The sequence below is a fragment of the Aulostomus chinensis genome, chromosome 11 (assembly GCF_037954235.1).
Source record: "Aulostomus chinensis isolate RoL2024-O1b breed Wild chromosome 11, RoL_Achi_v1.0, whole genome shotgun sequence".
Taxonomy (NCBI): domain Eukaryota; kingdom Metazoa; phylum Chordata; class Actinopteri; order Syngnathiformes; family Aulostomidae; genus Aulostomus; species Aulostomus chinensis.
This window is the reverse complement of record NC_141330.1, coordinates 13,736,262-13,752,672: the sequence shown is the minus strand read 5'-3', so window position 1 is coordinate 13,752,672 and position 16,411 is coordinate 13,736,262. Positions and strand designations below refer to the sequence as shown.

General features: G+C 41.2%; 1 protein-coding gene across 1 annotated transcript; it reads right to left on the bottom strand.

Moving 5' to 3' along the window:
* Positions 1-536: 536 nt before the first annotated feature.
* Positions 537-16,096, bottom strand: c4b (complement C4B (Chido/Rodgers blood group)). Its single transcript, XM_086218680.1, has 41 exons — positions 15,857-16,096; positions 15,460-15,649; positions 15,200-15,377; positions 15,040-15,110; positions 14,871-14,959; positions 14,703-14,785; positions 14,528-14,615; positions 14,088-14,211; positions 13,863-14,004; positions 13,573-13,685; positions 13,333-13,491; positions 13,084-13,251; positions 12,814-13,005; positions 12,115-12,258; positions 11,895-12,018; positions 10,250-10,315; positions 9,946-10,158; positions 9,738-9,852; positions 9,518-9,588; positions 9,298-9,437; positions 8,988-9,203; positions 8,491-8,542; positions 8,329-8,421; positions 8,033-8,239; positions 7,120-7,198; positions 6,823-7,015; positions 6,622-6,714; positions 6,116-6,278; positions 5,447-5,640; positions 5,181-5,339; positions 5,041-5,100; positions 4,875-4,965; positions 4,612-4,777; positions 4,442-4,532; positions 3,806-3,880; positions 3,630-3,732; positions 3,456-3,545; positions 2,275-2,379; positions 2,110-2,193; positions 1,904-2,036; positions 537-960 (listed from the first exon to the last, which is right to left on the bottom strand). Exons 1-41 carry the CDS (start codon positions 15,919-15,921, stop codon positions 819-821), a joined length of 5,124 nt encoding a protein of 1,707 aa, XP_086074806.1. The 5' UTR covers positions 15,922-16,096; the 3' UTR covers positions 537-818.
* Positions 16,097-16,411: the final 315 nt, after the last annotated feature.

Below are 16,411 nucleotides of genomic sequence, written 5' to 3'. Positions count from 1 at the left end.
GATTAGAATAATATAAACACATAAGCCCTTGCTTGTTCCTCGCCTCTCCACCCATACCCCTGCAGCTGCACTTCTCCCTCTGACCATCCCTCGTTTTCTCCCATCACCTTTCTCTGCTGAAACTGCAGTTCAGGTAGGTTTATACGATTATATAACGCTGCCTAAGTGAGAAGAGGCCTATTGGCTCCCCCGGATCAAATCAACAATCCTAGTGAGGCGATACTTTATTCAAATGCTGTCATTGTGTAACTCCACTATCCGTATGTCAACTGGTGTGACATTTGATGTGTACGCCTGCCGTGCCAACTACGAGCTGCTCTCCCCCCGTCGTCACCTAGCAGATGTTAAGTAAAGGAGGAGGGGTGACTTTGAGGGGGGATTGTGTTGAGAACAGAGACCCCACTCAGGTCCTTTACTGCCAGTAAAAGGGAAAGAAAAAAAAAACATTAAATAAATATATTCAGCTGGAAAGCAAAATCAAACCAGTGCACCAAACTGAATCAGCCGGCACTTGAAAGACTGAATAGATGCGTGTGGATGTTTCAAAAGTAATTTTATATGCTGCATCCAATGTAGACACATGAAGACACCTTCGAGAGACATTTGAATTTGAATTCACTTTAACAGAATGATTATGCACTGTAAACGGTAACATTTTCAAATGATACTGGTACAGATTTGGGTGAAAGAGCAATCAACAGACAGATTTACCAGTTTCATGACTGCAATAGTTTGTAAATGGAAAAAGATGAAATTTGATAGCTGAGTTACGCTGAAATTAAAATGAAGTTGAAGCTAGATTTGTTTGTAGGGCTGTTTTACTGTCTGCAACCGTCCATTTTGTACTCGGCCAAAAATGTATCAAAGCCTCTGCAGGCCATTTTGTGTGCAGATTTTTGACATTCCTCTTCCGAAGGTCTTTTCTCAACCCAGGTACTTGACTCCAACAAATACTGCATCCTTAAAAGAGAAAACAAAAAAGGGAGAGAGATCTCAATCGTGCGAAACATGACGTGATCAACTCACTATCACTATTCACGATCAGAATGTGATCGATTTGGTCTGATAAGATTTGGAGCAACACAATTGCGTAAATTATTCATCCACATTCAAGTTAGCAGAGGGCTAATCGGGATCAGCCACCTCCACTGTCGCCAGCATCGTTGCAACTGTAGCTGCTGTAAAACAGTAGATACGTTATTTTGAGTTTCACAATTCATGTGAAATAACTTACGTCATTATCAGAATCATTTGGTCTGATAACATTTGAAATATTAGAAGGGCCACACAATTAAATTATTCATCCACGTTCAAGTTAGCATATAACATGAGCAGCCTCAACTGTAGCCTACCCCATTGTTAGTGTTGCCACTGAAAGACTTTAGATTCATGGTTAATGACATAACTTGTTTCACGATCAGAATTTACGCCATTTGTTCCGATAACATTTGGAAAGCCTCAAGGAGCCACATGATTGAGTTATTTATCCACATTCAAATTAGCACAGGGCTAAATGGAATTATTAACCCCCAATGTAGGGCGCACCATTGGACACAACACCTTTGAAATAGAAACAAAATTTACGCCGTGTCTGATCACATTTGAACTGCTTAGAAAGCTCATATGATGAAATTATTCATCCACTTTCAAGTTAGCGTAGCGCTAACCAGTCGAAGCCCGCTGAGCCAGCGTAAGTTTCTGGCACAGTAGCTCAGTATGAACCCTCCCAGTAGTGCAGGAATGTCACCACATACAAATACCGCATATGTTTAACGAGATTTAACGTGAGGCCATGAGCTTATGAGTAGAACTAAACTGTGGACACAGTGGATGTTCATATGATGAACTATCCCTTTAAACACCGTAAAATTGTACTTTGATAAACAATCATAAATAAACTTACTCTCCATTTGAGTCCAGTGTGGCGCCATCTTTGCCCATGATGAGATACATTTTTCCCACCTCCAACTCTCCTTTACACTGATGCCTCTTAGCAAACACTCGAGTCAAGCCTTCCCTCACAAGCATATCTCCATCTGATAGACAGGGCATAGTCAGTAAATATAACAGCTATTTTAGTTACACGGGAGCGTTTCGGATTTTACTTACTTGATCTGAGTACATCAAACACGTTCGTTCTGTACAAGTCAAAGTTGCTCTTCGAAGAAACGCTGAGAACTTCCACAAGATACGCTGAAAGGAAATAACAGTTCAGATCCTGGTAGATAAAAGATGAAATATGAGATCAACTGAAGTTAATATTCAAGTACTGACCGTAGTCCACGATATGGAAGAAGCAAGCATGCTGCATTCTGTCATTCTTTGTGACTGTTTGACCTCTTTCACCTTTGAATGTGCTTTTTAGTTTATAGCAGGGTCCTAAAGAGATGATTATACAATATTTTAGATAATTCACTTAGTGTTTGGCAGTATGGATGTTAAAGCATAACTCCAGTATTTTATAACCTGGGCTTTATTTTCTCATGTTTTAGGGGCTTACCGAGTAACTAAACACCCCCGGGGTCTCCACCCATTGAATAATTTTGAAAAATGCTAAAAAGGTGCTGAGAGGGACAAGGAGGGGCTGAGGATATGTGCTATAGGCAGGAATTGGGTGTGTATGTGTGAGGGGTTCAGTTACACGATCTGGCCAAGCAAAATGGTGAGCGACATCAAATCACTTTTTAAAGGTGGAGGACTTTTCCCTTGGGAATCCTGCGAAACAGACACCAGTTCATCAGTTTGAGGTGTTGACTGCTGCCCCCGGTGATGGGTGTCCCCACTCACCATGCATGATATTGCTTTTCTCTTCCTCCAAACTGTATTTATTCTTCTCAAGCAAACAAACCAGCCCGAACCTCAATCAGAAGAGTTTGGAAAACGAGCGCTCACACTTTCTGTAATACTTCTGTTTTCAGGTGACAAAGTGACTACAAATCCTGGGGAGAATGCTCAAGCCAAAGGGAGGCTAGCTACTCTAGATGTAAGGATTAAAAATACTACGGTTCACTTGCTGCAGACCGTCATGTTTGCTGTGAGATTTTTGAATGTGACAGCTACTGTCGGACAAATGACACATTTTTTCTCTTAAGAGAAATACTTTTCCAGCTCTTAGAGACCTGCTGAAGTGGAAGTAGTGTTCGCTGGAGTTTTGTGTTGACCTGGTACCAGTGTGCATAACAACATGGCAGGATAAGCAATCACTAAATAAGCCAGCAGTAACCTGAAAGGTCTATCTGCTGTTAAAATATAATTTTCAACCTATAATATCAATTGGAGCACTTTTTACTTTGAAGCAGACAAATAATTATGCTCCTTTTTTTTTTTTTTTTTTTGCTGTTATCAGTTATAGCATTCATTTTTTCCTCTATTGATAATTTAGCCTCCAAAACAGGAGAAGATGTGGCCTAGTTTGGGAAATACTGGAGTATTAGTCTTTCAAACTAATGGCTCACTTTCTGCACATTGGCACACATCCTCTGAACACAGCGTTGAGACCATCTTGCTCCTTTTTGGTGCTGAGTAGAACACAGTGCACTTTCTGTCTGCAAGGAAAAGCACATTCCTGGTGAATTGAACAAAGATCTCCCTTCTATCCTGACAAGATTTGGAGGAAATAAAAACCTCACTTGGTTCATAATAATCGTAGAAGGAAGCAGGAGCGGGCTGCAGCAGGCCGATGGGCACTCTCTGCACGGCATCAAAACTAATACATTCCTTCGGTTGAAAGAGCTGGAGGGAGCAGAGACATCATTTACTACTGAACACGCACATTTTTGTCAACGTAAAGAGTGTTTAGCTTTACCTCATTGAAGTAGATCAGCACTCTCCCATAGGAAACCTCATAGTGAGAGATATACTGTTCCGGCGGCAATTTTAACTGGGAAGAAAGTTTGGTGTTTTAATTGTTAGCAGACTCCACTTTTACTCATTAAGCAATAAAACTCTATTTTTATTTCACCATGATGGATGGCTTTAAATACGACAAACCAAATAATATTTAACCACCGTCTGGGAACTCAAAAATCTTCATACATCAGTATAACCTTTGCCCCTGACACCAGCAGTGCTTGTCAGAACATTACTATGACTTTCCGAGACAGATAATACAACGTACATGGACACAACTGATCGGTTGATCAGGGGAATGTAACGTCTTGAATTCTCTGTCAGAAACTCTTATTCACAACTACTTCTGGCACTTTTCAGCAGCGCCCTGTGCAACACTATAAATGCCTTACAGGAGAGTCCGTCCATCAAAGGAACTGTGAGTCTCCTTACATAGCTTATAGTGAGAACATGAATGGGGCTTTTACTTCTGGACTCACTGGAACCCGTAATAACTGCTACTGCTGCTGCTGCTGCTTTTTTTTTTTTTTTTTTTTTTTTTTTTTTAGGGCAGAGAACGATGATGCTGAAGAAAATGTGGAGAACTACTTACTCTCTCTAAGTCCTCAATTACAGCCTCAAATCCACTCAGAAGTGTGATGTCAGCGATGCCCATTCCCGAGAGACTGCTGTTCAGGCTGTGACTACGCGCAGAAAAGAAATGAAAAATGTTTCATGAAGATTAAAAAAAGGAAAAGTGACAAACAGTTTTGTTCAACCAACCTGACGCAGACGGTGTAGCTGACCATCCCATCTGAATCTGTACCACCAAGATCCCTCCTGGTTCGGGTTTGAACAGCAGACCAATCGGTCACTGATTGAGGTACCTCGGGGTCCATTCCATTCATTTCACTGTCATCATAGTACTCATAATTCTCTATGACGTTTGCTGTTAAGAAACAATAAATGTAAATGTAAATGTAGATTTTACCAGCACTGCATGTTGGGTTTTTGTTTCACTTTCTTAATACATATCAGTGACTCGCCTGTGTACTTCACTTTCCCTCCCACTTCCACACTGATAGACAGAATGTCACAGTCGCTCTTGGGTTCTAGTAGATAGTAAGCTTTGACAATCTGCCAAGGAGATTAATAACTTGCTGTTAAATATCAGATTCAGCTCTTCATATTTCACTGAGTTGTTAAACTTACTTTCAGCTTGACGTCACCGTTCCCTGTTAACTGCACCAAAATGTTGTTCCCTGAGAGTTTCTGAGACAAAAGACACAACAAAAATCAAGCAATCTAAGAATGGGTTTTTCCTCTCTGTGTATGTGAAGCTGTGGCGATACCTTCAGATCTGCTTCCACTTTATCGGTTCTTTTTTCCAGGGATAGCCTTATGATCTCTCTCTTTCCTGGGACAGATATTTCTGCAATTACATTTGCTTCAGGACTTGTGGTTTTCATCAGCTCATATTCAGAGAGAGACTCCAGCGCCATGACGGTATCCTAGACATCAAGACAGAGTCTTCATTTGGAATGTATTTGGAACAGGAAGACCAAACAGCGGTAGCTCTGCAAAAAAGAGGAAGGCATCGACTCAATTCCAGCATCACCTGTGATGACCTGTAGCCTCCAAAATAGTTTTCCTGTGTGGTCAACCAGCAGGCTGCTTTGTCAGCCCAGTCTTTCTTTCCCTGTGCCACTGCAGTTAGGAGGGCATAAGCTGTTGTCTCGATTGTGAAGGCATCCGCCTGGTCACCGTTCCACTTGTTGGCACTCGTTGTCCATACATAACAGCCATTTTCCCCTGACAAATAAGAGAAAATAATGTTCAAAAGCAAATGAGGAATGATTTGAAATATTAGCGTTCTTTCACACGCTCGTTTTAATGTCCCATTTTAATCAAAATGAGAAGGTTGATCCTAAGTTTTGAGGGGTTTAAGAATTTAAAAAACTAATCGATGTGATTTTTTTTTTGCAACAGTGTTATTTTATAACCTGTGTGGTCAAGGACCTTTTTAAAAAGATACAGCCACATATATGAATACATCTGTAATTAGTTACGATATACATTTTTAGGGGCTGCACGGTGGTGCAGTGGTCAGCACTGTGGCCTCACAGCAAGAAGGTTCCGGGTTCGAGTCCCGGCTCGGGCATGGGATCTTAGACTCCAGCCCCCCCCGACCCTTACTAGTAAGGAATAAGCAGAAGACGACGATGGATGGATGGATGGATACATTTTTAGGCGTATTGTCCACAACTAATTTCTTAAAGTGACTTGCCTTCAGATGCCATTGCTTGCAGTTTATCCCAGGCTGCTGAAACGTCCGTCCCCTCCGGCTGGCACACTGAGAGGCAGTAAGCCACAATGGCAACAGCATAGGGGTTCTGAAGATCCTCGAAGTTGGACTGGAGATACGTTATTGCTCTTGAAATTTTTGCTTCCTGGTGGGGAAATGGTGAGGGTGACTGTTACAGAATGTTTTGCAATTCATTTTTGCAAACTGTTCATAAATGATTGGCATTAGAATACAACGAGTATCATAAAACAACCATAACAAGGCAAAGGGTCAAGAGCCATGCTAGCAGCTCTTTGGGATGTGTGTTTTATTAAGTTACTATCATTACATTAACATTAACATGAAGTAGCACGAGAAATATTTTATGAAATAATTCTATTATTTCATTCATTAGCGTACTATTGCCTGTGCTTTCTCCGTTCGCATGTGCAGTGTGTTTGTAGATTTGTCCTGTGGAGCAGGTCAGTGTCTTCTTCATACTATCTTACCGCATCACTTTGATCATTTTGCAGGAACTGAAGGGACCGATGCAGCGCGAGCGTTATGAATGCTGTCATGGATGCACTTTGGTCTTTTCTTTGCTAATTTAAAACACAGAAATGACACCGCATTCAGATCTCTGCCATTAGATGAGCTGCCACTGTATTGTTCTTGTATGTGGTGCTGTCGAGATCGAAAATGATGGTTACCAGGATTCCTCGATGCAGGACTGGATGTTGATCTCCGAATGAGCCATCATTATTCTGTACTGAGAGCAAAACTCTGGCCGGTTGTCTGATTTCTTCCTCATTTACAAGACTTCCTTGCCTGCTCGGCAGTCCCAAAGATGCTGACTGACGCTCGGCCACTAATGAGAACACCTTCACCACGAGGGCTGTCACCCTGGAACGCCAGAAAAAGAGCAGAGATGAAGGGATGGAGAGGCTCATTGACAGTTTGGGGTAAATGAAATGAAGAAAGTTTATTATCATAAAACAAATACTCACCAGTTACTGGATGGTACTGAATACCATGCTCCATAGGATCCATCTGGTTTCTTGTATTCTAAAATAATCCTCATAATCCCTGAAAAAAACAAGTAATTTATGTCTTTAAAGTTCTTTAGACTTGCAAGTGGGCTCTATTGCTCAACGCTAATGTGAAACAAACTCTTCTAGGTCACAAGTTTCAAACTCTTCAGTCGGTTAGTCATTCCTTTTACATCGGGTTGAGAAAAAAACTACCATCATCCATTCTCTTGTCCTTCTCTTAATAGTTTCCATTCAATTGTCCACTTTTTGTCAAATTGTTGTGTTTCCATGAACTTGTTTGTGAGGGATTAAAACAATACAAATGATGTTCCACGTGGGGTATAAGAGGGGCCGTCTACCAGCATATCATGGACAGGGAGGTCTTTGATCTGATTTGTGATCAGCTGGATCGTTTGTAATTGTGTTTAACTGTACTTGAATTCCAGTATTGGACTGGTTGCATGTAGTCCAGGCATGAAGACAAAGTTTAGGAATATTTGGGAGGAAGCAGAGCGACTGCTCCTTTAGCCAGGAGTGACATGAAATGGACCGTTATTTCAGTTTTGTAACGTTGGGTAATACAGCAGTGCCTGGTGGAACAGATTTAGTTGACTGTCAAAAGTAATTACCCTATATGCTGTAGGCATACAGAACTTAAAAAACAAAACAACAAAACAAAATGCTGGAAGGAGGGGTAAGTGGGGGTGCCGTGTTCCTAGCTTTGTCTAAGGGGAGGCCCACCCTCTGAGAGTAGATACCCCTAGTATATAGCTTACATACTGCTGCTTCAAAGATTTAAGACAAAATTCAGGATTCTCTTTAACTTTATGAACATATTGGTAGCTTATTAGGCAAAAAAAAATTCAGACATTATGATAGGAATTCCTACCTTTCTGAATCTTATCCAGAGCATCATCTCTGGCACTGGCAGGCAAGTCAAACCACTGCTCGCTCAGGTCCAGGTATCGCAGGGCTAAAGCCGTAGGGGTCAGTCTTGACATTGTCTGTTCTAAACATCCTGTTGGTAACACGATCAGGTCAGCCACCTTCTTAGGAGAAAGAAGGTTCTGCACATGGGAGCTTCTAAATCCGTCCTCTGTCGGGAAAGAACAGAAAAAAAAAAGTAAGACGCAGTCATTTCCAAAAATCCGTAGGTTGTATATTTGTGCCTTGCTGCTCATTTACCTTCCATGGAAAAGAAAATATTGCTGCTGGTGTCAGGAACCACCTCGCTTGGTAAAGTCGCATCAATATTGATACTCTTTGTTCGTGTAGTCCCTGTCAAGATAGAAAGAAGTTGAACACAGAGAAGCAAAATAATCACAACAATCAGCTAAAAGAACCCACCATCCAACTTAATCTTTTTGGTTTCTTCTACTCTTTTTTCTATTCCTTCTGCCTGTTAGAACATAAAAAAAACAAATTATTGTGTGTGATCAAGCGAAAAACATGTTGATTCATGCTAACTTACGAAAGAAGTGTCCCTCTTAATATATCAAAGTATATTCAGCATAAAAAAACGGAGTCATATCTTGTTGAACACTCAAGGAGAGGACGTATTTTAAAGCTTACAGCCCTGAAGCTTATTATTTTCCAGGCAAAATATTTTCTTGACAAAAAGAATGTTGCAATTTTACAGTTTACAGTCTGTAGTATTAGAACATGTTGTAAAGTAGATACTGTATGTTACAAGTGCTGCACAGTTTTACATAGATGTTGCAGTTTCTAATGATGAAGGGTTGACTGAAGTGTAAATCTTGTGACTCTCTGTCATTGCTGTTTATTTCATCGAGTAGACCTCGACTACAAAGTTGTGAATTTTGAAGAATATCTTTGCCACTCACCCAAACATTCAAGGGCTTCTCAATGGCGTCTATTCCCATCTCTTTTTCAATGTCATAGAGGCGGATTTTGATCGGTATCACGCCAGTTACCATGGGGACGGCAGAGAAAGAGACGAACTGGGAAGCGCTCGGCTCCACGGTAATGTTAACAAAAGCGGTGGTGCTGGCTGACCCAGGCGAACACAGACCTTCAGTTTGCTCCATATGAACTGCCACCTATACAAATGTCAATACAGAAACATACTGTTAACGATAACAAAAATGCCATTTTTGTACAGTGAGTGGTTAAAATACTACTAATTGTACCTACATGAAGTCTCTCTGTGCCATAGTTGTAGATAACAGGGGAGATGGATAGTTGCTCGTATCTTTTTACGGAGTAAGGCATTCTCAGAGACACGAAGACGTTCTGAAAGGCTCTGACCTCCCATGGCTTAACCACACAGAAACCTGGCCAGACAAGTGAATAACCCTTTAACGCTCTTTCAGGAAATAGGTGTATGTGTTCAGTTGAAATGTGTTTTATTTACCTGTGGCTGCTGATAAAGTGACAATCTGAATCTCCCATGTAGTGATGGAATCAGGTAGAGGCAACATTTGCCTAGAATAGTTTTCAGAAGTTAAATGTGCTGGATAATGTAATATTCCAATAACAGTAATAAATCCACTTGTCAAAGAGATATAAACAAAATGGTAGAGTAGTAAGTGATTTCACTTTTCACGGGAAGCTAAAAAAAAAAGTTCTCTTACCTTCCTTTATCGTTCACATCAAACTCCATGAATGCAAAACTAGGGGGGAAAAATCGTCGAATGTACTGATTAGCAGAGTCATAGAAGAAGTCCTCAATGTCAGCTATGTTTGCAGCTAAAATTGAGAAAAAAAGAGATGTTAATGACAATCATCCCACATTTATAAATGCGGTTTGCATTTGTCTTTAGCGCGACAATTTCAACTCACTGCGGCCAAGTCCTTTCTCTGCATCCATCTTTTTTTTCCTCCACTTTTCTCCTTCAATGCAGCACTTTAAAAAGGCATCTGCACAGGCTGGATCCGCTCCCACCTGAGAGACCCTCTTTAACCTTTCCTGACACGTTCGTCTCATGGGGCAGAGAGAAAACCCATGTGTGCAACAGTCCTGTAAGTTCGGATCCGTGAAGTTTGATTCTGAAACTGACAATAAAAGACCAATTTTTACAGCAAATTCTTGTAGATATTTGACGTAATCTCAGATTGAAGTAGCAATGCTATGTCAGCTCCTTACTCAAACTCATCAATTCCATGTCGTCAGAGCGTTTTTGTCGAGCAGATGGGGAATCACAGTGAAAACCTGGGGATGTAAAAGTATAGAAGCTTAGCATGTGACAAGTGGAAAGCCACTTTTCAGACACATTGGTTATCTCAGTGTCATGGTTACAGCTACTGAGGGCAGTGTTGACTTCTCATCACAAAAGTCTGGCGTTGAAACAGAGATTCAAGTATACGACCATGACTGATCTACTCAGACGGCAAAAGTAGCTCAGCAAGGGTTATTTTTATGAATTATGACGTTGTAAAGGGGCTGCACGGTGGTGCAGTGGTCAGCACTGTGGCCTCACAGCAAGAAGGTTCCGGGTTCGAGTCCCGGCTCGGGCGCGGGATCTTTCTGTGTGAGTCTCCATGTTCCCCCTGTTCCTGTGTGGGTTCTCTCTGGTACTCCAGCTTCCTCCCACAGTCCAAAGACATCAAGAGGGGACGAGGCTGATTGATACTCTAAATTGACCGTAGGTGTGACTGTGAGTGTGAATGGTTGTCTGTCTCTATGTGTTGGTCCTGTGATGGACTGGTGACCTGTCCAGGGTGAACCCTGCCTCTCGCCTGTAGATGCTGGGATAGACTCCAGCCCCCCCGCGACCCTTACTGGTAAGGAATAAGCGGAAGACGACGACGATGACGTTGTAAATGTTTGTGCACCATGAATCATTTTTCTGGTGTCAACTCTTAAGTCAAGGATAACCTGCTTCTATCACTAGTCCATGATACATTTGACGGGACTTGAGAAACAAAGAAAATCCAAATCTGTTCTCACTGCAAGCACAGAAACTCTTACATTTTGTTCTCTCTTTTGTCTTAATTCTTCCACTGTGTTGTGTTTTGCCCACTAAGATTCTGCAACAACCCGCTCTCTGTCTTCTTCTGATTGGCCATGACCTTGACCTCCAGCTCATTCGCCTAAAGGCACCAAGTACTTGCCAATCAGTGCATGGTGGTGATCGGGTCCTCTGAGGATGTGCACCCAGTAGACCCTGCCCCCAGGGTTGGATAAAATAATGCCCTTTTAGCGCATTGCTCAAATATGTATAAATAGTTGAAGCAACCTCACCCCAGGTCTTTGGGAGCAGCAGAAACTTAATGAACACATTAACACAACAACTAAAAGGTCCAACTATCCGCGGCTTCCAGTTCTGTGTCTGACAGAGTTAGCTTTCATTTTAGCTTAGTGGAGGAAGAGGGGTACACAGCAGGAAGGTAAATGTTTCAGGAGCTGCAGGACTTTAAAAAGTTGGAGAATCAGGCAAGTGAGAACGTGTGTCAGCTCTTACAAACATCATAATTATCATCTTCACTTACACTGCTATAGCCTGCAAATGTCCCTTCCCTAAAATGGGGAAATGTTTGTGTTCATGTAAAATTTGAACTCATGAGCTACTTTTCCCAAGTTAAACCATCATCATTTGTTATCATATCTACTCTTAATAACATTAATATTGTACCACCAAATAAAATCTACGTCTCTCTCATATCAGAGTAAGTTTTAACATTTTGACGTTGACCTTATTTTAAGACCTTGAATGTGACAAACATTATTATTGCTGTTATTAACACGTAAATGTAATAGGAGATTGGTCTGCTCATTGTTACTGTCATACGTTTTCTCCATTGTGCCCCTGCCTGAGACACAAAAGACAGGCCAGCGTCGACCAGGACAGAATCTTGGTCAGGTCCTCCACCGTAAGTGCAGCCGAGGTCTCTAGACTGCATCGATGAAAACACCTGAAAATGAAAACAAGGGAGTCAATTCATATTGTACAATTTCTTATCATATAAATGTTGAATTAAATATCCATAAAATTACTGTTGAAGTGTTACTTGTTTGGGTGTGAGCTTGTTATCGGTGTTGAGACCGTAGAAAGCCTTATCAACTGCCAAGAGCGCCACTTTAGCTCTTTGACCATGCAAATCAAACTCGAGTTCAGCCTGTCTTCCAGGTAGGAATGATCCCCTTATTTCTCCCTAAATAAAAGAGATAGATGTTTGATAGATAGTTTTTCCTAGACACCAAAGCACGATTAACCAAAACTGAATGAAAGCTATCGTGAGGCGGCTTTGCCTCCATCTTCTGGCAGTAACAGTAGATGCGAATTTTGATCCATTTGGACTCATAATATTTGCAGAGTCTAGCAAAGCTGCGCAGCTGAATTATTTATCCACATTCAACTTTGCAGAGGCCACACTGGCCAAGTTTCTGGTGTGCATGCTCTGTCCATCATTATGAAGCCTCCCCGCGGTGCAGAAATCTCAGTCTTACACAAACTCCTTATCTGAAAAGCAAAGTGATTGAACAGGCCTTGTGTGGCCAGGGATCGAGTCTATGTTAAACGTGCTGAGCTATAGCTTTTAATAGAAGAACAGGCAACTTAACAAAGGTCAAGTTTAGTATCTCAAAAATAACACAAGACATGTTCCCCATTACAGAGCTGCTCAAACACACACAGTCAACAGTAAAGTTCAGTTTGTCCCCTGTCTCGTTCTGCTCCATCTGCAGTCTTATCTGTTCAGTTTACTCACCCTGACTTTTATCTCACATTCATCCCTGACATCTATCCACACCGAGTCGGCGATGATGTCACCGTGCTGGTTGTAGAAGTAGCCAATCAAACGGAAGGATGGAACCATGTCAGGTGTTATCTTCAAGTTGTCTTTAACAGAAGTACCCAAGGTGAGAAAACCAGATTTAACCAAAATCCCACGGCTCAAGACCTACAACAGAAACAAATGTTTAATTATTACGCTGTAGCTCCTCTTTATAAGACAGGTTTTTAACCAGAAATGCCTCACCATGTAGTATATATTGCCTGTGTTAGGGCTGTTGATGGTGTTGTATGTTATAGAAACTGCATCATTCACAGAGTACGTCCTGTAGGTAAAACTCAGGTAAAGGTAGCTGTTGCTGGGAGATGAGACTTGGCGGATTATTTTCCTCTGCTGCAGACCATCTGCAGACACCTGTAAGAGCCAGAGGAGGAGAAAAATGAACAACAACCTGTATTTGCTGACACTTACAACGAGCTGCTCATTGACACTCACTTCAACAGCAACTTCAGCAGCATTGACAATATTAAAGACGTGAGTTGCTGCCCCCTCCTGGTCAGTGATGCCCTGCCAAGATTTCTCTGAAGATCTGGCTACATCGACCTTTACTGGCACACCAGCTGCTGGGGACCCATCTGGGTTACGCATGAGCACCTATGATGAGACAACAGAGTCTTTTACATACAAATAATTGTTTGCATTAGATGCGAGTGCATTCATTAGTTTCAGGTTTACCACCACATCGAGTGGATATCCAGGAAGGAAGTAAGAACGAGTTCGAGAGAGATCCATTGTGTATCTGTGGGAGATGACAGGAAGGAAAACTTCTGATTCTTGTATTTCACCACCTAAGGGGGAATCAAAAGACCCAACTGTTAAATATTTTATCTTTAGATTTTGAGCGAAATATTATGAATGTGTTCATTTTTATTTCAGAAATATCCTAAAATTTAGGATGCTGTAATAACCACAGGTTATTACAGCATGTCAATCATGTGTATATGGTGAGAGAGAGTGTTCTTTACTCTGTATGTTGGTGACAAATACACCCAAGTAGAGTTGCTCTCCATTTCCCTGTAAATCTGAGAGGCTTTCTTTCAGCTGTTTCTCAAAGTGCGTATTTAACTTTGCTGTCGATAGAGAAGCTGTCGCAGTTCCTTCCTCAACCTGCAAAAAAATGTCCATTAATTTTATTCTGAGACACCATTTACATTTTTTGGAACAATTAGCTGTTTTTTTCTTTCACTCACCAAACCAGTCAACTCCAGCCCCCTGACAAAGATGGGCTTTGCCTTCTGACCCTGGCTTGTAGCTTTTTTTAACACTCCAAAACGACAGTGGTAGGCCCCTCTAACTTTCTCACCGTGTGAATACCTAAAAAAGAGTCATTGTAACCATGTGACTACTGAACTGGTGAGAGATTATGAGCCTAACTGACTCAAATGAAGAGCTGATATCGATTACAACCAGACTGGGCGGACAGTGATAAATGTTAAGATAGACGATGGACGAGAGATGGACTTTTCCATCAAAAATTCATACAAAATGGAAGAAGCAGTGAAAAATCTGTCATGAGGAGCAGTGTTCAGGGGGTTGATTAACCGTCATTACTGGCAACGCTAAGCAGAAGATGTGGGGTGATTGTAGAATATACACATGATACACTTAATGTTCATTAAATCGCCCTTACTTGGCTGAGATGGTGAAGTTCAGATGTTCATCATTCACTAGAATATACCTCTGGTCCATTGTGATGCCAACTTCAAAACTCGGTAAAACTAGAGCACATAACGATAAAAGCATCTTAGAGGGAAAGAATATTTTTTAATTAAAAAAAAAATGCTCCCGTCATATCAGTAGCTTACCAAATTTCTGGACTTTGAACTCTCGGAGAGCAACATTCTTTTCATCCCCTTCATAGTGTGCCATGATCTTCCACGTGCCCATTCTTTGTAAACATAGATACTTGTTTTATTATGACCTCAGAAGTTGCAAGCACTAAAACATTTTTTCTCAATTAATTGCAATCATACTTTGAGACATCTGGAATGACGAATGTGCCTTTGAATATGCCTCCTTCTGCACTCCTGAAGGATTTCATTATTCTGTTTCCTGCAGTATTCTGTCATTGAACAATGATGTGATTCTTAAACAGTGAATACAATCTATTCAGTTTACCCAACATTAAATGTATGTACTCACAACTATTGATATGTGGAATATTTCCTTCTGGGGCCTGAATGTTTTGTCCAGGGTGAATATCCTGTACCTTACTGGAGAGATAATCAACAGAAAATGACTTGAAAATAGTTGATCATCACTTAGAGGAGAGTGACTGAAAATTCAGAAACTTTCCTATTACCTGTCTGTGTTGGGTTGTAGATTGGCTGATCAGTCTGAATAAAGATGTGACCCCTGTGTTTTGAAATCAGGACCTTTGTTTTTTTCTTCCCACTGAAGGAGGGGCTCTCTGCCACTAACAGAAGGTAGTTGGGCTCGTGTTTGGGCTTAGGCAACCTTGACAGGATCTCCCTGTCTATCTGTAAAAATGGCAGATAGAAATATGGGTGCAGGAACATCTCAGTGCTGGCTAAATAGCAATAAGTAAACATGTTTTTGTACCATAAGCTCAACAGTTTTGATGTCATTTTCAGAGGTGCACATGGCTTCTTCCTTCGTAGACACAACAGAACCAGAACTCTCATGTTCCAGATAGAGGTAAACAGTGTTGTGCAGATGAGAACCCCCCATCTGGACAAACACCTTCTCTTTAACACCAACATGAAATACACTGGGGCCAGAGATGAAGAATCTGCAGCAAAAAATAAAGTATCAATCCGTCTGTGACTGCTGTATTATTCAGGACTTTAACACAGCTGAATACGTTGCTTCAGATATATGTCAATGCATCACAGGCTATTACACAGCAAGCGTAACCCTCTATCATGAACAAAAGCTGCTTTTTAGATTCCTGCACAGGCTGGCAATGACTTCAGTAGCATGTAGTGTACATTCCTACCTGTTTGCTTGTACAAAGCCCACAATCCCTATCAGAAGCAGTGTGGGAAAGATGTTGCGCTTCATTGTGCAACCCCCAATTCCATGTGTGCTCCGACAAAGACTTAATAAACTGAGGTTTCACAATTTATCCAGCCCTCTATATTTCTCAATCACTGAATCTCATAATGCCCTCCCTCTGTTTTTCTTCTTCTTCTTTTTATTTTTTTATTTTCTTCTCCAGGAAGTTAAGAGATGTGCACCATTCTCTGAGTAATGTCTTCTACAGCATTTTTGAAATGGTAAAACAGACCCTGCAAAAAGCTCTGCGTTGCTTCTCCGATCAGATCTGACTCTCTAATGTATTTCACACTAATTTGATAGAAATTTGTTTCTGTTTCACTGCCTTGTTTTCAGCACAAAAATATAACTTTTGTTTTCACAGTGTGCACCCATCTTCCCATTGGTCAACCCGAGTTGGCCGGACATTTCCCCTAAGTCATGTGATTTACAAGAAATCTGGTTGTGTTTGTGCAAGAGTGAAGATTCCTAACTCTGCTTCAGGAAGAAAGAGAAA